Source organism: Pseudopipra pipra, chromosome 11 (assembly GCF_036250125.1).
Source record: "Pseudopipra pipra isolate bDixPip1 chromosome 11, bDixPip1.hap1, whole genome shotgun sequence".
NCBI lineage: Eukaryota > Metazoa > Chordata > Aves > Passeriformes > Pipridae > Pseudopipra > Pseudopipra pipra.
The window spans coordinates 17,746,818-17,767,469 of NC_087559.1; the positions used below are offsets into that span (position 1 = coordinate 17,746,818).

The 20,652-nt window shown below is 45.8% G+C and overlaps 1 protein-coding gene across 5 annotated transcripts in view; it reads left to right on the top strand.

The window, feature by feature from the left end:
* Positions 1–20,652, top strand: part of IP6K1 (inositol hexakisphosphate kinase 1) — a 37,536-nt gene that overhangs the window by 13,931 nt on the left and 2,953 nt on the right. For 4 of the 5 annotated variants that reach the window (XM_064667944.1, XM_064667942.1, XM_064667945.1 and 1 more), the window contains 4 exons: positions 15,169–15,514; positions 17,836–18,046; positions 18,640–18,824; positions 20,097–20,272. In XM_064667944.1, coding sequence (XP_064524014.1) covers positions 15,292–15,514; positions 17,836–18,046; positions 18,640–18,824; positions 20,097–20,272 — 795 coding nt within the window. In that variant the 5' untranslated portion in view covers positions 15,169–15,291. The remainder of the gene's footprint in view (positions 1–15,168; positions 15,515–17,835; positions 18,047–18,639; positions 18,825–20,096; positions 20,273–20,652) is intronic. The other variant, XM_064667946.1, reaches the window with a different exon arrangement.

Genomic DNA, 20,652 nt, shown 5'->3' on the forward strand with positions numbered 1-20,652 from the left:
AATAATCCAGGGTGGTCAGACCCACTTCAGTCCTGGGGACAGTCATGGGTCAGGTCTGTTTGGGACACCTTTCTGAGCATGTGAAGGAATGTGACTGGGAACAGTCAGTATGGATTTACTGATGGTAAGTTGTGTCTGACGCACCTCATTGTCTTCTGTGATAAAATAATCGGATTTGTGGATGAGGAAGAGCACCAGAGGCCATTTAGCTTAAGTTTTACTGGATGTTTTGGGACTGTTTCCCACAGTATTCTTGTGTGCAAGTTGGGACATTACAGTCTGGATGGGTGGAGTATGAATTCAAGCACATCAGGCAATTCTGAAGAGTAAGTGGAGTCAGAGGCGGATGAACGGGTGATTCATAGAGAGCTCTTTCCACACAGCAGGACATGAGCTTCTGAAAGTAGGCTCTTAATCAGTCTTTCTTTTCCTCCTGAATGTCGTTCTTTGCCACAATGTGATAAGAATGGATGGAAGACAGTTTTTAAGATGCTGTCTGGTTGAAATTCATCAGTCCGGCTCATTATCAGTGTAGAAGATTAATCTGTCTTTTCTTGAGGGGGGAGTGGGGGGGTTCCCATGAATGTTTTTCCAAGATTACCTTGTTTTGTTTTTCCCTTGGTCATGTGTATATATGTGATAGCTACTGAACTATAGTTAAGCACAATATGTGGTAGTTTTGGAGATTTCAGTCACACCTGTGGAGGATGTGTTTGGAATGCTGCGGGGTTTGTAAAGAAGAAAAACAGTTGCTCAAAACATAAAGTAATTTTGTTTTCAGCAGGTTACAGCCTCCTGGGGTTTCATAGGCTTTCTAGTATAAAAGGTGAGCTGGAGGTTTTCCATCAGCACAGATCTACTGTGTACTTTGATTTCTCTTCACCGTTCCTGAGATACTAGGGGGCATCTGATAATATTTTTGGGATTACCACTGTGGAAAGAATACTGTTTCATTAGAGCTGGACAGGCTCAGATTTATATACTTGTGCCCATGGAACTGTAATTGCAAAATTCAGTGTAGGATGCTTGCTTTGGGATTTTTTTTTCCTTTCCATCACTGCCGTTACTGCCTTGCTGCAGCCAGTGGTGTGCTTTGGCATTAAGAATTCAGTTCAAGCTATCTAGTGTGGTAGTGTGCTAAATTAAGGTGCCAGTTATGAGCAAAGAGGTTAATGGTCTTACATAATATTGGTCCTGAGGTTTTTTGTCACTGCAGAATCAAAAATAGCAATTAGAAGCTTGTTTTTTGTCCTAGTTGTGGATTTTTCTGTGCAGATCAATTATCTGCAGCAAGTGACTTTTTAATCAAAGCTGGTTTTTTTGTGTTTTAAAAGCATCATAATTCAGAAGTTGAGAACAGATACTAAAAACCCAAGTTTACCGCAAGCTGCTTATATTCGTCTTTCAGTTAGCACTCTCTTGGAAAGCTGTAGATCATTCTTATTTTATCAGAACTGCCTGAGGAATGTAATTTGAGCTCCTCTGCATTTATGGCTTTTGTAATAATTCTTCATGGGTTCAGCTCTTTGTGGCTTTTGTGCATCTGTCTTTAACCCTGTAGCTTCTCTGTACAGTTACTGGTTAAACCTCTTTAACTCTTGGCTTCACTTTGCTGTTGCACCATGCAGTCTGAAACAGCCAAAAAGGTGGAGTGTTCTTGCAGATGCATCTGAAAGATCTGTTGTGTTAGCCACATTCTTTTTTTTTTTTCTTTCTGAGAACATTTTACCATTTGTTCCAAATGGGAACTGGCCGTATCCATTGAGATTAGCTTGTAAGTGTGTCTAATCTCACCCTAAATCTCCATTCACAAAGATGCTGCTTCCTTACTGGCAATGTGTTCCTTCCTGTTAAGGTTTCTTCTCTTCATGTCTTTGTAATTGTGAAATTCATAATGCATTTTAACTTTGATTACCTTATGAAGGAAAAATGCGTATGTTCACCTGCATGGCAGCATGAATTGCTTTACATCTGTCACTATTAAGTGACAAGGGAAATGATTCCTAATTATGTTGTCTAGGGATGATTCAGGACTTGCTCTATAGATTCCATTCAGAAGTGTCCAAATGGTGTCTTGTTGGAAGGTGGGGGAAAAAAAAAACAAACCAAAAGAACGGGGGGAAAATTGTCCTCAAATTTTTAGTTCCTGGTGTGTGTGAAAAAGAAAGATTTATGTAACTGAATGTGCTGCATTCTGCTCCTTGGCTTTCTGTTGGAGGTGCCAGCGTGTTCTTGCAGGGCATTGCTGCTCCTCACTTCTTGACAGCACACCTGGGCTTAGTGCTCGCCAAGGCTCTGGTTTGGTACATGAGCTGTGGAGCTGTGAACTGCATTCACTAGACTTGCCCTAATTTTTTAGCATGTGATGATCCTGTATTCAGTCTTTCCTTGATTAAATGTCTGCTTCCAGGGGGAGTCAGCAGCCTGCATGTGCAGATAAGCTGAATTGGGATTTGAGCAGGGAAGCACTGGGCAGACTTGCAGCCACAGAGAGTCCCCTCCAAATACCACTCTCTGTGGCTTTCTCTTCTTGCATTAGAGGTACGATTTGAAGCTGAGCAGTGATCACATAAATTCTTCTAATATCTCTCTGCTGATAGGAACAAAGAGACAAGATGTTATGTTAATGTGTAATATTGGTGGGGCAGTAGCTGAGCTGAAGTCTCCCAAGGGTAGGACTCATAATCCTCTTAAAGGAGAGGAGAATCAAAGAGGCTTTGGAGGTCACCTTTTGTGGGGTGAGAAACAATCCCTGTGCAAAGCTCTGCACCTCTATGATCAGTTCCTCTCCCTTTTTCCTATGTCATCTGCCAGCAGCGGAAAATAGATCTAGATGAGTCCTGCAACAGTCTTGACCCCTGTAAAACTCCTCCTGCCTCAGGTTTGACTACCTGCCAGAAGACAGCTGTGTGTTTATGGGTTGATAATCTTATGTGACAGTGTTAGAAAGTCTTACTGTATACAGATACTTGTCTGTTACTGGAGAGACACTCAGAGCATGCTTTGATCTAAGTGGGACCATATGCTTCTGCTTAGCACTGCAGCTTCAACACAGTTTCATGTTCACCTTATATTTTACTTGTATTGGAGAGTTGTGAAAAATTCAGATGTCTAAATGCAGTCCTAAGTTATCACTTTAGTGAATTTTCTGAATGTTTAAAACTCCTTTAATATTAATATTTGATACTCAAAGAGCAATACTTTCAATCCTAGTGACTGCGACAGGTCAAGAGCTTATTAAGGTGGACTTTTTGACTGTGATTTGTGATATTTTAGCAATTTGTTGGGACAGAGATGTTGTAGCATTTGCTCATGAACATACTGTTTTCTTTGAAAGACTTACTTGTTTTGCAAGATTGTCCAAGTGCAATGGAAACTTGCTGCTTATTCAGGAGACGGTCACAACTTCATCTCTGAATTTTGGAGTAGTGAATTGTGTATGGAAGTGACCCAGGCTGTCCTTTGAGTGTGCTTGTCCTCCAAGTGGAAGCAAGATGACGAGCAGTGATTGAATTTGCTGCATCTCTGAGGCAAAACTGGGTCTTCCAGGAATCCCCAGTTTGATCAGTGCTGTGTCCAGGGTGAGGTGTTACAAGCAGTGATGAGAACTAGCTACAGCAGATGTTGATCCTGAGAACATGGGTGTCAGGCTAAAGTCATGAAAAATACCTTATGAATAAGGGAAGTTCTTCTGAGAAGACCCTAGAATGTCACTACTGTTAAGGTACTGCTGTGCACAGCAGATGAGGGGTAGGTGTTGGCACAAGAACCCTTTTATGGTGAGACAAGGGACAAATTACTGGTTCCTGCGTCCTGTCACCTTCAGTGTCGTTGCAGCTCCATCGCTTCACAGTAACTGCTGCAGTGGTTTCCTGCACAGAGCTCTTTAGATGGATCAGCTCTTCCTTCCTAAAAAGCTTGGTTGTGCAAAAGTGGTCAGCTTTCTGAAGCGACTTTCTTAATAGTTTAACCAAGGTAAAGAGAGCCTTGGACATAACCCAGGCAGCAGTTTCTAAGAATTCTTTGTTGTTCATGAATCGGTGTTGTTTGTATAATGTTGTTGTCACTGTTCCTCCTGGCTTTGATCCCTGGTACTGCTTGCACATGCTGCTGCCGTTTGTCATGCCCTACTTAATCACAACAGGCTGTTTCTCACTCTCCCTTATGTATTTTAGTAGCTCTTTTGCTCTGGAAATGGTGCTGGTAGCAAATAAATTAAAGATTTATTTTTGAGGAAATAGGGCATTTTAAATATTAATGGTGTGTTGTGGAAGATGAAAACATGAAGAATTAGATTGCTGATTTTTTAATGCACAATTTAAATCTTTTAAATAAAAGTGTTTTTGTATAACTACTATGTAGTTTTGTTGTGATATTTTATGTATGTTGAATAAGAGAGCAGCTTCACAGTTGCTTGAAGTTGAACTTTTACCTTGCCTTGGTTCCCACTTCTCATATCTCAAGCTGGGGGCTTGCTGAATCTCACGGTCAGATCTTTTTGGGACCTGATCCATCTGAGTACTAAAGGCTTTTATTGTAGTTTTATATATTGCTGTTTTGGTTTCCTACCCACTTGGGTGTTTAATCTGCTTGGCTGCAGAAATGCTGAAGCTGGTGTAAAGAAGATTTCAGGAGAGGTGAGAAAGTTGAATGATCTTTCTGCTGGGAGTGACAACTCACATCTCCTCAAAGTTGGGGTGAGACTGTTCTCAGCGTGCGGTTGCAGGGCAGTTGGAGCTGGATGGAATTGGCTCTGCTACTCTTGTGCCTGCCCTTGCCCTGCTGAATGATTCTTCCCTTTTACTTTCGTTGGGCACTGGCACTAAACCAGTTCAGGAAGCCACATTGGCAAAAACAACTTGTCTTTTTTTTCCGGGTTAACTTTTTTACCAGGCTGGTTTCTGAGCAGGATCAGTGAGTGCCAGTGCTGACTCAGGACGGACGATGGGTTTGAAGAGTGCTGACTTAGATTTACTTAAGCTGTGATGGAACTATACCCTCAGATGCATGTTAAGGAACAAAGGGTAAGGTTTGCCAAATAGCAGTTTTTTTTAGTTTTGTGTGTCTTTGTGGATTCATGTGGTGACTTCTACAAAAAGGGCTGCTGGACAGCTTAGAGACTGTGATTTTTGCCTTCTAGAGCAGACACAACAGAAACTGTAGAAATCTTGTTTTCTGAAGCTGTTTCATTAGCATGCTTCCTGCTCTGTTCTAGAAGTCAAACTTTAATGGTTATTCAGTCTTTTGTGCCTTGTTTTTGATGAGAAGGCCTTGCACAATGGTGTCTGCCTGATATGAGTACCTGTCACCAGCTGAAAGCAGAGAACTGAGAACCAGGTCCTTCCCAGTAGGTTCCCAGGCAGTCATCAAATAAGAAGTACTTTCAGTTGGTTTTGTTTCAAACAGTATTTGAGCTGATAATTTGGGAAGCTTTCAGTCTGTTTCTCTCATGGTCAATTCTAAAGTGTACCAGCATGGCATCATTGCTTAGTGCTTATCTTGGTTTTTGGTATTTCTTTTTGTATTTCCCTGTTCAAATCAAAATTCAGCTGCAATTGAAAGAGTTGCCAAAACTGCAGATAGGCTCCCCACTCTTTAAATGTCAGTCTTCAAATCAGTCTTCAAATCAGTGGGAATTTGCACATCACGTAGGCTTGCTTTTTTTGAATGGAAGATCACCAAGACAGTTAGTGGTTATGCAATTTCTGGGAGAGTTTTGTGTCAGAACTTGGCCCAAAGCTGTTCATTCGCATTAGTGACTTGGTTAGTCATGTTTTTATATTTATTTCAGCATGCAGACTGCAAAAATGACATATAATTTTGGACAAGCAACAGCTTAAGGGAGTTCAGTAGCTCAGGATACGCATCAGTGTGACCTCATTTTGTCTCATTAAAGAGACCCTCCACACGGTTGGAGGCAGCAATAAAGTCCCCTACGTGCTCAGTTTAGTAAGTGATCCTGTTCTACAGCAACTGTGAAACGAGAGGTGAGCTGGGAATGCAAACCTTGGCTTCAGGCACAGGGATAACCATCAGTAATTCAGGCACCTTGTGCTGATACAACTGTTTGTACAGCTGCACAATGGATGGGGGATCTGACCTGGGTTGAAAAGTAATCCTTAAAAAAACCAGAACAAAGTGCTGGTTTATTTTTTACTGTGATCAGTTCCCTAATTTGATCCGTGGTGAGGCTGCAAACAGTTGTACCAGCGCAGCAGGGTCGAGTGGGAGGGTGCTGGTGCAGCTGCCAAAGGACTGCCTGTGTAACCATGGTCTGAAGAAGTAACCAGAGGAGGAGTTAGACACTGATTTGGCTTGACTGGTGCTAAAAGGAATCTCGGCATAGTGTTGGGTGGGCTTTTAGAAAGCCAGGCATTTGGATGGAGCTGGTTTCATCGTGGAGGATCACTTTAAAGAGCAAGCAAGACGAGCAGTTGTTTCCACCCCAAAATCTGTCCTGTTTTACCAAACTAGAGAGAACGTGGTGGATGAATAGCCTCAACATGTACTTTTTCCTTGTGCAGACCAAGCTTTTGATGTGTGTGTTGTATGCATGTGATGTATGAGAGAGCTGGAGGCCTAGCTGTTCACTTTAGTTTTCTTCCTTAATTCAGTGTTTTTACACGTTCTGAAAGCAGAAAAGAAACAATGAAGTGCAGGTAGATGAAACTTTTTTACTTTACTTTCAATTTCAGATAGACTTTATATCTTGTTTTTCTGTGTAGGTCTTGTTTTTTCCTCTTTTGTGTTTTCATTTATCTTCCCTTATTTCTTATGAGATGGTGGAGGGCAAAGAGCCAGAAAACACCCCTTCTTTCTCTGGTAGCCCACATAAGTTCTGAAAGTGTGTGCCCTTGCTCTTGAGTTGAGGGAGTTGACTGTTTTTCCTGTTGCAGAATCTCACTTTGGCATCTGTGCTTTGCTTTCTGTGTGTGGCAGGTGTAAGATGCAGCACATTGACTGTTCCTTTCAGTTCCTCTCAGTCACCCTCTCAAGCCTGAAAACGTCTTTTATTGCCGCACAAGTACTTCCTTTTCCTGCAATTTTTGGTGATTTTGCTGGTTTCCTCTTTCTTACGCAAGCTGGGAGGATCTTGTCCCTTATTCCCACCAGCATTCCAGGTTTCTCTACTGGCTAGGAGCCTGAGGGACACAAGGCTGAGGTGCACAACCATTTCTCCTTTTCCAGTCTGTGTGGAGGTTGAGTGGGAGCTCAAGCTCCAGAGGTGTTTGTACACATGTGTGATGACAGCATCTTTCAGCTTGCAGGACAGCAGTTACTCTGTAGGTGATGGGGCCATACTGACTTCCTTGGCTCTGGCCTGACACCCCCAAGGGCTTCTGGGGCATTTTTAACCAGGAGAAGATGAGGTAAGGACTTGGGAGGTGACAGTTTTTCTCTTCACCCTGAGACCTGCTTGCCTGATTCTCCTCTGTTTGGTGGGGCTGCCCCAGCACTGAGCTGTCCTTCTCAGTGCCATCCATCCAGCTGAGCTCCCACAAAATCACACCTTCCTCCTCTGTGCCAGCAGTGGCTCACTGTGCAGTGTGTTGGTCCTCTGGTTCAACACAGCCATCACCAGCTCTGACTCATTCTCTTGCTGTCAGCAGATTAGTGTGTGGTGCGTTTACCTGCTCGCCTGTCCCACCTTCCAATGCTGTTGAGGTTGTAGAATTTGGTACCCACAGCTGGCATGACAGTTGTGCACTTTGAACACTGGTTCCTGAACGTTCCTCCTCGTGCTGAACTCAGCACGGTCATTTCGTCATCTTGCTACTGAGGAGGCATTTGGGTGGAGTTACCTGGATGATTGTGCAGAACTTCCTTAGGGATGTGTGGCTTGTTTAAGCCTCACTGCTGGGGAGGAGGCCATGATCTGTGACTAAAAAACAGGTAACGCTTTATTACCAGCATAAGTGAAAATTTTAAACATAGTATTTTTTGAGGCAGGAGGTGAAATTGTTTCCTCTGCTTATTCAGTCCATAGGTTGAGTTACAAATTCTTTCCAAGTTAGTTTTTGAGCTGAGCTTCTTCAATGGAATTGGTGTGATTTTTTTTTTTAATTTTATTTTTTTCCCCTTTTCCCCAGCTCTGCTATGAATGCAAGGATTAGAGTTTTCTGCCTGTCGATGAGTTTTCTGAGCCCCATCACTAGTGTGAATTCAAGAAATGTCTTTTCTTGCTGGGTTAGGTTGATTTCTTATTGATTTAGATTGTTGAAAGTAAGTTTCTTTTTCTAACTGTCTCTGACCATTGGATTGGAGAGCTATGCTGAACAGCAGCTTTTGCATTGGAATAATTTAAAAATAACCTGTATTCAGTGGAGACTTTTTCCTCTTCGTGAATGATATGAAGAGAAGCCAGAAATTAGCTCACAGAAAGCTGAGCAATAAGGCCTCACAAGCATTGATCTTCTCTAAGCCCCTCTCTAGAAAGCATGTGTCATAATCTCATCTCTCCTATAAAATGCAAAGCCAATATTGGATGACCCTGCTCTCCTAGGCACAAGTTTGGAAGAAAATCTTCTGGACTGGTACCGATAAAGCAACCTTTTGTTGTACGTATTTGATCAGGTCTTGCTGCTATGGAAACTCCTAGGCTTGGACTGCAGCCAGTGCTTCAGAACAGAGAAGGAAGGTGCCCTTTACTACTGAGGCAGGGTGTATTTGTGGCAAGGTGCACCAGGCTTTGGCAGTTTGACTCGTTCATCTCGTTCATCCTCTCTGTCCACTGGAGACAAAGGAGTGGTGACAACCAGACCAGGGCTGGACCTTCCTCCAGCCTCCCCTTTGCAGTGACACTGATAGCAGTGACAGGGTCTGGCAGGTCCCCAGGCAGCTTGTACCCTCCTGCCAATGCACTGCATTTCTCCAGTGAGGAAGGGGAAGCCTGGAGAAAAGAGCATCAAGGGAATTAAATCATACCATCCCTGTTACGTGCAGCCCTCTCCTGCTCCCCAGCGTGATCTTATCGCAGTAGGGCCAGCTTGTCCAGCATCAGGACAAACAGGCATACAAGCTGGAAGAGGGGCCATTTGAGCCCTGGCTTTGGTTACCCTCACTTACAGACAGCTGCACGACAGATGCTCACAAAATGTTGCAGAGTACCTGCTCCATATGTTGCTGAACGTGACAGACCTTCCCTGTGCACTGTTGTGTGCTAAGGTTTGGCGTAAAAAAACCCAGAAAAACAAAAACCAGAGAGAAGCTACCACTGTAGCATGCCAGGGTGAGAAAATGGCTATTGTTTGTGTCCTGGGTCTGGATCCCTAGCAAGGACTCCCAGTACCTCATCCCCCCCTGAAAAGCATGCCATGCTTTATGCATAGGTGACAGCAGAAGGGCCTTTGCAATTCTTGCTAGTCTGGCCTCTAAGAAAAAAGCCTTGTTTAACCCCAGATCTAGGCACTGGCTTTAGCGAGTGGTTTCAGCATTCCAGCCAGAGTTAAAAGTGCATGGCTCAGCCTCTCTTTCTTCAGAAAGAGCTGAAAAGGCTTGGCTTCCGCTCCTTTCTTAGGAAGAGAAGAGGATAAAATTCTTGGTCTCGCCGGCTGCTGGCAGAAAGTGCTGAAGCTTTGTGGTCAGTGTGATACAAGTATGGCACAAATAGTCTGTCAGGGTTTAACCCCAGAGGGAAACTCAACCCCACAGCCACTTGCTCACTGCCCTCCCGGTGGGATGGAGAGAGAATGGGAAGGGTAGAAGTGACAAAACCTCGTGGGTTGAGGTAGAGGCAGTTAAACAGGTAAAGCAAAAGCTGCGTGCACAAGCAAAGCAAAATAAGGAATTCATTCCCCAGTTCCCATGGGCAAGCAGGTGTTCAGCCATCCCCAGGAAAGCTGGGCTTCATTGCAGTAACAGTGACTTGGGAAGACAAATGGTATCACTCCAAACATCTCCCTTTTTCTTTCCCCAGGTCTGTATGCTGAGCATGACACTGTATGGTTTGGGATATCCCCTGTGTCAGTTGGGATGTTACCTCCCAGCTTCTTGTGCACCCCCAGCCTCCTTGCTGGTGGGGTGTTGTCAGAAGCAGAAAAGACCTTGACTTTGTAAGCCCTGCTCACCAATAACCAATCAACACTATTTTCAGCACAAATCCAAACCATGCTCTCATACAAGCTACTATGGAGAAAATTAACTGTCCCAGATAAAACCAGCACATACTCTTCCTTCAGATCTCTAGGAGACAGAAGCATAGGGTACACCTAAGGACTTTTACTGCAAGCTTAGTTTTGGTTTCCTTACTGTAGATTCAGTCAAGCTCTGTGTTAGAGTAGAACAGGCTCTTTCCTTGTGCACAGTCCAGCAGTTTGTGCATTTGTGCCCTGTAGTTGAGGCAGGAAGAGTATTGGTGAGGGAATCTCAGCTCATGGCACCGGCTGGAGTGTACCCATTTGTGGCTGTTGTCCTCTCCATGCCCTTCTGCATTGCAGTTCCTGCCCCAGCTTCACTGTTGGCATTCTCTTCCTCAGCTGGCATTCTCCAGCAGCTTTTCCTAAGACTTCCGTTTCACGTCTGGTGCATGTATGTAGATTGTATTCTGCTTCCTGGCCTCGATCTGACGAGCCACATTTGCCGTGGTAAAAGCAGCCTGTTGAAAAAGGAGTATTTGGTAGTAGTTCAAGTGTTGGACAAGATGCAGGGGAAGGCTCAGGATTCAGAGCTGTGTGCTTAAGCAGTCTGGGAAGGTTTGTAGCTTCCTGGATACCACGATGGCCAAATGTTTCTGGTTACATCCTAAGCGTTGCTGCAGGTTCTTGGAGAGTTGAGTTCTCTGCCTGGGTCCCAGGGCTCTTCTCCATTTACTGCTGACTAGACAGACATGTCTCAGATCAGCTTTTGTGCTGGGAAGTTGATCTCATAGCACAGTGGGAGACACTTTTTTTTTTTTAATTAGACTGGGTTTTCTTTAGTAAAAGCTGGCTCACCCAGTCCAGCCTGACTAGAAACCACCTTGCTTTTCAGCACGGATGCTGGCTGGTGCTTCTCTTTGCTAACGAGTCACCAAGAACCCAGTGGCCGAATGCTGTAGTCCTCTTGCCTGGTATAATGGTATTTCCTGTTCTTGTGCTTTGCTCCCGAGTGCTCTGAGGTTGTTCAGGGAACCTGCAACTTCTGCCGTTGTGACGTTGAGGTCTGTGTTTATCCCTCGCCTGTGGCTCGGCTCCAGAGTCGTCAGTGGCCATCTGCCTTAGCCTCCCTCAGGGCCTGGGGCTGCAAAGGTGCATGTGCAAGCTGCTTACAGCAGAGGCACAAGTCAGCAGTGCTTAGTGCAGGCAGCTTTCTCACTGTGTAATGCATCACAACTTAAAATGTTTGTTCTCCTTTTTATTTAGGAAAATAGCTTTACTAGTGAGTCACGAGGCATTGCCAGCATTCCCATGCAAGACTGCTTATAAAGAGTAGGAGGATCAGCATTGTGGTGCACTCTGCAGTAATTCTCACACCCATCTGCCCTCACCTTTGAGGCTAAGGTTTCTGGCACCTTAAGTTACACCATCAAAGAGGACAGGTTTGGTGCTGGTCTGGCAAGATCTTCACCTGTAGTCTTCAGCCAGGGTTCAGTGGTGTTTAAGAAGTGTCTGGCTGGGTCTTCAAGAGCACAGCACTGTGTCTGTGCAGGGACATAGTCCCTGCTGGAGAGTGATGTCAGTTTTGGGGACAGGATTTACTCCCCTTAATGGTTAGGAAAAACAGTTACCTTATGTGTCTCCCTGAATTTTGTTTGGAAATGTGCTTTACTACAAGAAAACACATCTTATTGCTGCTCTTTATGCCCATCCTGCTAAAAAGTGTTTGAACAGTGAGGTTTGCAGTTCACATTTGGAGCTGATACACTGACAGACAGGTGTCTAGACTTAAATATTGTAGAGCAAATTCTCTTCCAGTACAAGAGTCTTTTACTGGGGAGGATAATGAAATATGAGATGTGGTATGTCCTTGAGTAGTCATGGATAACTCTGCTCTTGAACCTCCTCCCCCACATCTCCAGAGTCTGGCTCGATGGGAGATCTGTCTCACAGTCTGCCAGAAGAGGGGAGGCTACACTGGCCTGGATGCTTTACTGCTGTTTGAGCTATAGTGGTGGTTTTGGAGGATACCAAAGGGTCTGCTTGGATGAACTGGTCTCCCTCAAGCTGTTTCTTGGACTGTGCTCTGCATTTTGTAGTTTAATTGGAAGGGCTCTGAATTTTATAAGCCAGCTAAAATAGTTGAACCCATGCCTTTGTTTAACAGACAGAGGATGAGTAATATTTAGGACTTCAAATAGTTTTCTGCTTTATATTTGTTTGAAACTGTTGGGATTCTTCTGTCTTGTGGATAGTGTCCATGTTTAGTAATAACCCTTTACTTTGAGTTAGTTTGATGAAAAACACTAAGCTGTATCTGAGCTATAAAGTGTCTGTTTCTTAAGTCCTGTAGACATATTGCTCTTTAAAAATGTTGTTTCTGAAATGCTGCTTGCCACAAAGTATTTTTTCTCACATTCATTTGTACATGGGAAGCTGCCTGTGTTGCTGTTTCTTTAGAGTGCGTGGATGAATGTGTGGAGCAGTAACTGGGTTTAGACTCTCTCCCCACTTCATGCCCGGCTCCTTCTCTTGTCTCACAGCCTCAGAATGTTTTGTTTCTGTGGTTGTCACTTCTTTTCAGGGTGCCTGCACATCCAAAACTTGTCATGTTGAGGTTTTTTTTGGTGGTGCTGGGGCCTTTGGCAGTGAGCCCAGGGCATTTGGTGGCTGCGGGGGCTTTCCCAGGAGCTCTGGATGACTGCAGTCATCTCACAGGTATCTCTAGGCCAGAGGACAAGGCTTGAGGGACTTGGCAGAGTGGGTGACTACTGTCCTCAGAATGATTCAGAATGGCATAATGTTCCTGTTGCTCACTTTTAGGAAAGAAGGCTGCTGAAAGTAGGATTCAGATCTCTTGCTTTGATGACCAAAATCTACCTGTAGCCTGCAGGTGAGGCATCTGTAACTGAGAACAGTCACTGTGGGCCTTGGGGGTGTTTGTGATCTCCATCTGAAGTTAGTGAAGGGGTCTGCAGCTGATGAATCTGCTTGTAATGCCCCCGCTCCAAAGGATGGATAATAGTACTTCCTTCTGTCACTGGCAAAACGGAGACCCTGAGACACTTCCAGTGAAAACTGAGACTTGTAGCAGAGCTGAGAGTCAGGTGCATGTCTTCTGAGCATGGCAATTACTGTTGTCACACTTGCAAATCTCTTATTTCTCTTGTCCCGTGAAGTTTAGACTACAGGAAGATGTGAAGTTAAACTTGTCCTCTGTATTGTTTGGAATAACTGAAAACTGCTTTAGTCACTGGCAAAATAAAAGAAACCGAGTCCAAGACGAAGCTACATCAGGAAGGGGAGACTTAAGTCTGTGAGGCATTTGTCTGGAGTCTGTGAAGGGCTGGCCTGTTGCAGATGCTGGCACCTCGTTTATTCTGGGATATGAACTGCCTTAAACCCAACTAAAACATCTCTGACGGAAGCAAGCGTCTGCAGCTGAAATTTCTTCTTGTTGATAAAGCAAATAAGCCAGAGGAGAGAAATCCCCAGCATGTTTCTGTTTGTGATATGACTTAGGCTTTGAGTGTAGGAGACAGACTTTGAGGGATACCTTGAATAGACTTTGATATCAGTTGCTACAGAGAGGGACCATCTGTGGGTTTTTTTCCCTCCTATTCCCTGGCCCTTGCTTTAAAAGCCAGCTAAATATTCACATTGTTCCCCTTACACTGAATGTGGTTGTGTGGTCATGTAACCACAAAAGGAAATGTTTTCTGTCGGCTCAGTGAGATGATTCAACTCAAATGTACGTACACTGGTACTATCCCAAAATCCAGTGCGAGGGAGTGAGCGGGAATGTGCGGATAGGGAGAGGGAAGCATTGTCCTGTTGCAGGCAGCTTTTGGGTTAGATTGGGTTAAACGTGTTATGAAGATTTCAACCCTCCTTTCAAATCTCGTGAGCTGCATCTCTGACATGATTGAATTGGAGAGGAGGGAGCAGAGCCTGTGTTCATCCAGAATTTCCCCCGGCCATGCAGTGTTGTGTAGCTGTGGAGACATCCCGTGGCCAGATGAGGAACAGCCTGAGCCGTGTCCCTAGTTCAGGCCTCCAGGATCCCTCAGTTCTTAAATTACTGCCCTTGGCTGTCAGTGTGCTAAGAAACTGGAAATTTGATGCATTCGGAAACTCGAGTCACCACGTGGTTCTTGTACCAACATTTGGATAACTCATCGTTGTAAGGAAATCCTGTGGCATTTTCCCCAGCGGTCTCAGGATCAGCTATGATCTAAGCTGGAAAGGGCAAATCATCTGGAGAGAATTTGGGCAGCTTTACTTTTCCATCATCCTGTTGCTGTGCTGGGCACTCTGCAAACATTAAAAGAGCATCTGCTTCTCCAAAGCACTTGTAATCTCATTTGGACTTAGCAATATGTCTCACCTACCTCTAGAGATCAGGGACTTGTGCATGTAGGTGCTGTAACGTGTCAGGAAATAGTTGTTGTCCTGAGGGGCTTGGAGTAATGAAGGAGAGAATCTGAGAGGAATCCATTCAGTTCCAGCATACACACAGTGACAGAATGACTGCCCTACTCTGAGAGTCTTTCATGTCAGTGCTTGAAGGGAAGTGAGCAGTAAAGGAGGAATAGTGCAAGAGTGGGAGGTGAACAGGAATTATTTAGTTGTTTAGATGTTAAAAATGCAGATGCACAAGGAGTGAAACTCAGGTTCTGGAAATGTTTGTTCTGCCTGTGTCAGTCACCGTTAACTGATAGGCAGCTGTGGGCTTGGTTTTAATTGGGCTACAGCTCACAGTCTGTGCTCCATTATCACATTGCCTTCCTGATAAAATGAACAAGGAAGGAAATAGTATTTGCTAAAGATCTGAAGCTCAGAATAGCCATATCTCCTCCTTTCCCTGTCTGCTGTCAATCCTATTGGAGAAGCTCTGGATGGGACTGCCTCCGAATTAGCATGTGTTTACCTGTAGGATTAAAGACATGGTGAGGAGCATGCTGGAACAAGCAGGATGTAAATAGAAAACAGAAGAGGAACAGATATGGATATAAATAAATACTAAAACCTTTCCCAAGTGAACAGGGAGCGAATGTAAGGGGTCCTTTAACAGGAATCTCTTTTGCTCTTTCAGATCACTGCAAGGAAGCAAAGTGCCAGGATTTTCCCCCTGTGGCTGCCTGACTGCTGCTGAGCTACCCCTCCCAGCCCATGTGGCTCTCCCCATGCTCCAGGAGTGCAACTGGTGCTCAACGCAATGTGTGTTTGTCAAACCATGGAAGTGGGCAAGTATGGCAAGAATGCCACTCGATCTGGAGACCGGGGGGTCCTGCTGGAGCCTTTCATCCACCAGGTGGGCGGCCACAGCAGCATGATGCGCTACGACGACCACACCGTCTGCAAGCCCCTCATCACCAGAGAGCAGCGCTTCTACGAGTCTCTGCCCCCAGAAATGAAGGAGTTCACACCCGAGTACAAAGGTGAGGCCTCTCGTCAGTCCACAACACAGTTACGTGCTTCAGGAACCTGCCCTTCCATTTTCCTGCAGCTGCTGCTGTCCTGCTGTCTTTTGGTGTCATTTTATTTGTTGCTTTATAACTCTCTTTCGCAGGCTAATAATTTGATAGGAGCGTTTGGAAAGGAGGAAGTATTTTGTTTTTTGTAGGCACGGAGTTAAATCCGTTCCTCTTTCAAGACAGAGAATGTGCAGTGTGACAGTTGTAGTCCACAGCTTAAGGTTATGGATGTGTAACTGAAGTAGTTTCATTACCAAGTTATTGTCAATTACAGCCTTGACCTTGAGCTAATGAAGTTAGATCATATACTGAGCATTTGCACATTCCAGTTCGGTAATTTATTGCTTCCTTATTCCATCTCTTTTATGGGTCTGTATCAGCAAGCTGCTAAAGCAGGAAATATGGCTTTCCCAGCGCTGAGGTGAAGCCTTGTCCCCAGCTGCTTTGAAGGAGTGGAATTTTCCAGTGCCTGTGCTGTTGTAGATTGGCAGCTCAGCTGTGTCTTTCGGAAGCTTGATACGCTTCCGGCCGCGTGCGTTCATGTTCAGGATGGTGATGCGGGCAGGTAGCCTTCTGGGGGGCTCAGCATTCCTGTTCCCTCTGCTTCTTTGTCTCCAAGTGGCACCGGGAAAGCTGTGCTTCACGGGCAGCTGGGACCACCATCTGCTCGGGAGCACTTTGGATCTGGCTGCAGCCTGACGCTCTCAGAGCAGTGTCAGTTTACCTGCCCGTGTCTGTGTGCAGGTCATGCATGAGGGATGCAGTCTCCAACAGATGGGTCCTCTTGTACCCCTTCAGCCACTCTGGGGCTGTGCAGTGCTCTGGTGTCCCATCAGGAATCCCACTGAAGCCTGTGTAGTTCCTAGAATCCTGTCAGGCTTTCCTAGGGAAGTGTGTTTAAAACCAGTGAAGCTTATAGTCCAGATGGAGATCTGTCTTTCTGAAGCCAGATACTTCCTGGTAGCCTAAAGGCATAGGATGTGCACCTCTACCCCGGTGTGGGATTTCATCTGGGGGTCCTGTGCAGTTTCCTGACAGTCTCAGAAATTATTCCTACTGATCTGGGAGAGAGGAATATCGGGGTGATATTTGCTGTCTGAGCACCTGGATGTTACTGAAAGACTTCAGAGAGATATCTCAAGGAGCGTGTGCAGGCAGCCAGGGCGCTTGAAGTGGCATTTATGTAGTGACATGCTGGAGTCCTGAGCTGCTCTGGAGTTGTGTTTGAGCCACCTGAACTTTGTTAAGCATTGTCATGTGCAGATTCGGAGAAAGGAAGTACACAATTGTCTGCATCAGCTGAGCAAGACGAGGTTTCCTCACATTTGTGATGAATCATTTGATTCAGTGGATCTCTCATTTGGTGCTCCTGGCAGCTATTCAATACTGGTGACAACCTAATGAAATATTTTGTCACTGCACATCAGGAGATGGGCCGATGGCCTAATTTTTGGGGCTGGAGGAGTCCCAGATATGAAGATGTCAGTCCTAACTGGAAGTGTCAGCTGTCCTGCTCTGTGGCTGACCAGATAGATATATCCTGAGTCTGTGCTGTGATAAATCCCTTGGATTGTGGTGCTTTCCAGGAGCCTTCAGAAGGTAGAACTGGAGAGGACACACACAGTCCTGCTTGCCTGCACCTGGCTGAGGTAGTTACACTTTTATTGCTAGGGAGCCCTGGGACCTTGCAGATCCCTTTTCTGTGAGACTGGCTGACTAGTGATAAGAGTGGCAGGTGTCACCTCAGCCTTAGGGCTCTGTAGTTCATGGCTCTGATGCTGGAAAGCTCCTTTAGCAGAGAAAGCACAGTCCTGCTTGGCCATTGATGTCCCTGTCAACAGCAGGAATGCTTCTGCAGGACATAGGTACTTAGCCAAAGAACTGGATACTTACTTCATATGCTTCACTCCCATCAGCATCTTGGCAGACTGTGCTTGACTCCCTCCAGTTTGACGACATTTGCTGCAAGACTGAAGGAAGGAAATAATCACACCCTCAGCCTACCAGCTGCACTTTTGTCCTTGTTTCCTGTGGTGGCAGAGTTTCCCCTGCTGCCGCCGACTGTTCGCTCAGGTAGTGGCGCAGAGAACTCTAAGGGGGTTTTTCTCTGCGCTGTGCTAACAACAGTCGGGTTCTTGTAGTCTTAAACCCCTTTTATTTACTCTGGGTTTGCTCTGCTGCTCTGTGAGCTACGTTTTCCTCCCTGCTGCTGAACATTTGGGTGCTAGTGGTTGTATATTCCCTCTGCCGAGAAACAGAACTGACACATCGCTTCTCCCTTGCAGGTGTGGTATCTGTCTGTTTTGAGGGAGACAGCGATGGCTACATTAACCTGGTGGCCTATCCCTATGTGGAGAACGAGGCTCTGGAGCAGGATGATATGCCAGAGAGGGACCAGCCCCGGCGCAAGCACTCGCGCCGGAGCCTTCACAGGTCAAGCAGCGGCACCGAGCACAAGGAGGAGAAGCCTGGCCTGGCCAGTGACAGCACTGAAAGGTAAAACTTTGAGGGCCCAGTGCCAGCAAGATGAGTGAGATGTCTCTCTTCCTCACTCCTTTGGTTGAGGATGTTTTGCACTTCCATAGGGTGGCCAGGCTGTCACACACTTGCTAGCCCAGCACGTCGTGGCACTGCAAACTGTGTCAGGAGTTTTGCTGGGTTCAGGACCAGCTCGTCCACATGAAATGTTTCTGACACAGGAAACATTGTGTATGAGATGTGGCAGTGTATGAGGTGTGGAACCAAAGCATGTGGAGCAGATTAAAACACTTCTCCAGAGGTTTCTTGCCAGGGTACTGTGAATATGGGTCTCTGCCTCCTCTCACCAGCCAGAGCTCCCTGAGAAACAAGTGTTCCTGCTCACTTGTATCAATTAGGGTACAGCCTAACAGAGTTGTTAGATAGACCAAATCTTTGAGTGTGGGTCCACAGCCCAGGATATTAGTGAGGATTTGCTCATAAGAAGGTTTGTGTTGTGTGCAGCAGAAGGAACAAACTTCTGGTTGTGTGCCAGGGGAGGATGTGACAGTCATAAGTACCTGGAGAACTCGTGGATTCTAACAGGCAAGTTTGTTCTGTCTTTACACCAGCAGCATCCAGGAATCGAAGAGTCCCAGGGTGGACTTGCACATCCACTCAGATGTTCCATTTCAGATGTTGGATGGGAACAGTGGTCTGAGCTCCGAGAAGATCAGCTATAACCCCTGGAGCCTGCGCTGCCACAAGCAGCAGCTGAGCCGCATGAGGTCGGAGTCCAAGGACCGAAAGCTGTACAGTATCCTTTGGGAAGCACAGCTGGGTGTGTCAGATGGGCCTGAGGCAGCTCAGCCTGCATTTCCTTTGGCATTTCTGTCCTTCACAACCACACTTGAGTTACATGTTCCTTTTTACTGTTCCTTCCTGCTTCCCGTTCTGCGACACTAATGAGTCATAGAATGGTTTGGATTGGAAGGAACCTCAAAGATCACCTCATTCCACCCCCAGGCAGTCTGACTGGCTGCTTCATATGGTTGAAGATGGGTTTTGGTGTTTTCTGTGCCTTCACAAATGATTCCTCCTGCTTTTACTGAACTTGCCTACTTGTGGGGTTATTTTGTTTCACCTGGTGGAGCTTGATTCTGTTTTCCTTGCATAGAAACATACTTACTTTTAATAGCTAAGTATTCTTCATCATTTTAACTGCTGTGGGCTTCTGCAATTCTCTAGTGTGTGCTTCAAGCCTCCAGCTTTTATTTTTAAATAGCCTGCATCACTTGCAGAGAAATCATTCTCTCTGGCTGTCCTGCCCTTTTTAAGCAGACTTCCTGATTTTTATGGAGTTCCTCTTTCAAAACCAAACACAGTTTCTCTCTTGCAGATTTAATCTAGCTGTGCTCTGGTTGCCATTTGAGGGTAACATGTTGACCTGTGCCCTGTGGGGCAAACTTTTGGGGTTCTTTTTCCTCCATTTGGAATAAGCTGCTGCACAGAGTGCCTGGGGTGTGTTGTCAGCACTGTGCCCTGATGGGGGGGTTGCCCATTGTGTGCTGATGACTGAGGGCTCCTGTTACTGCGCTGTTTCCTGTCTTTGTCACCTCCCCACTTCCCCCCACGGGTCAGGCAGTGTTGCTGTTCTGGACAGGCCAACCCTGCTGTTACTTGAGCCTTGAGTTTTCAGTCCATGGGGATTGTATTGTTTATCCATATGGCCAAATGGCTAATTTGATTAGACTTTAAGCTCTTTCCCGAGGGATCAGCAATTCCTGCTGGCATACCATGTCCTTCCTGACACCAATGTTTTGCCCTGCTGGATTTCCAGTACACCTGCATGTGACCTCCCTGCTTACTGTTGGCCTTCCACAGGGTGTTTTCTTCTACCAGTTGTCAGAGCCTGGGTGCCATTAGTTGGATGTTGAGTTTTTCCTCATCTCCCCAAACAGTTTGTCCTGTCTGTTCTTGGGTTCCCATTTCTTTGTTGCCCAGCCCTATCTCCTGCTGGCCCATGTCCCTGTCTGTGGTAGCTCTGGGGTGTCTCTGGTGGGTGAGCTCTCCTTGACGTGCCTCCCAGAGTTCCTCTTGCTGGAGAACGTGGTGCATCATTTCAAGCTTCCCTGCGTGCTTGATCTGAAGATGGGGACCAGACAGCACGGAGATGATGCGTCTGAGGAGAAGGCTGCTCGGCAGATGAAGAAATGTGAACAGAGCACTTCTGCCACCTTGGGCGTGCGTGTGTGTGGGATGCAGGTAGGGATCCCCCAGGCTGCAGGTGCTGGACATTCCTTTTTGCAGCCTCATTAAACCTCCCAGTTAGCATTTTCTGCTGAGCACTGAATTTCAATCTCCCGCTGCAGGTAGGTACACCGGCATTCACGCTATTTTTGTCTTCCTTTCTAAGCCTATAACAAAGGAACCTGCTTCTCCTGAGATGGCTTGCTTTGTCCACAGACAATTAGGGGATTGTCTAATAAAATTGTTTTGTGGCTCAGTGTTCAGCCAGAATCATGATGCCTGGGGAGGGAATTGCCTAAGATTTCCTTCTGTACTGCACTGAGAGTTAAAAAGTTGCTCTGCTGTGGCTTAGCCCTGTGCACAAGGGTTTGCTGCTGGTGCTGTTGTGCAACAGT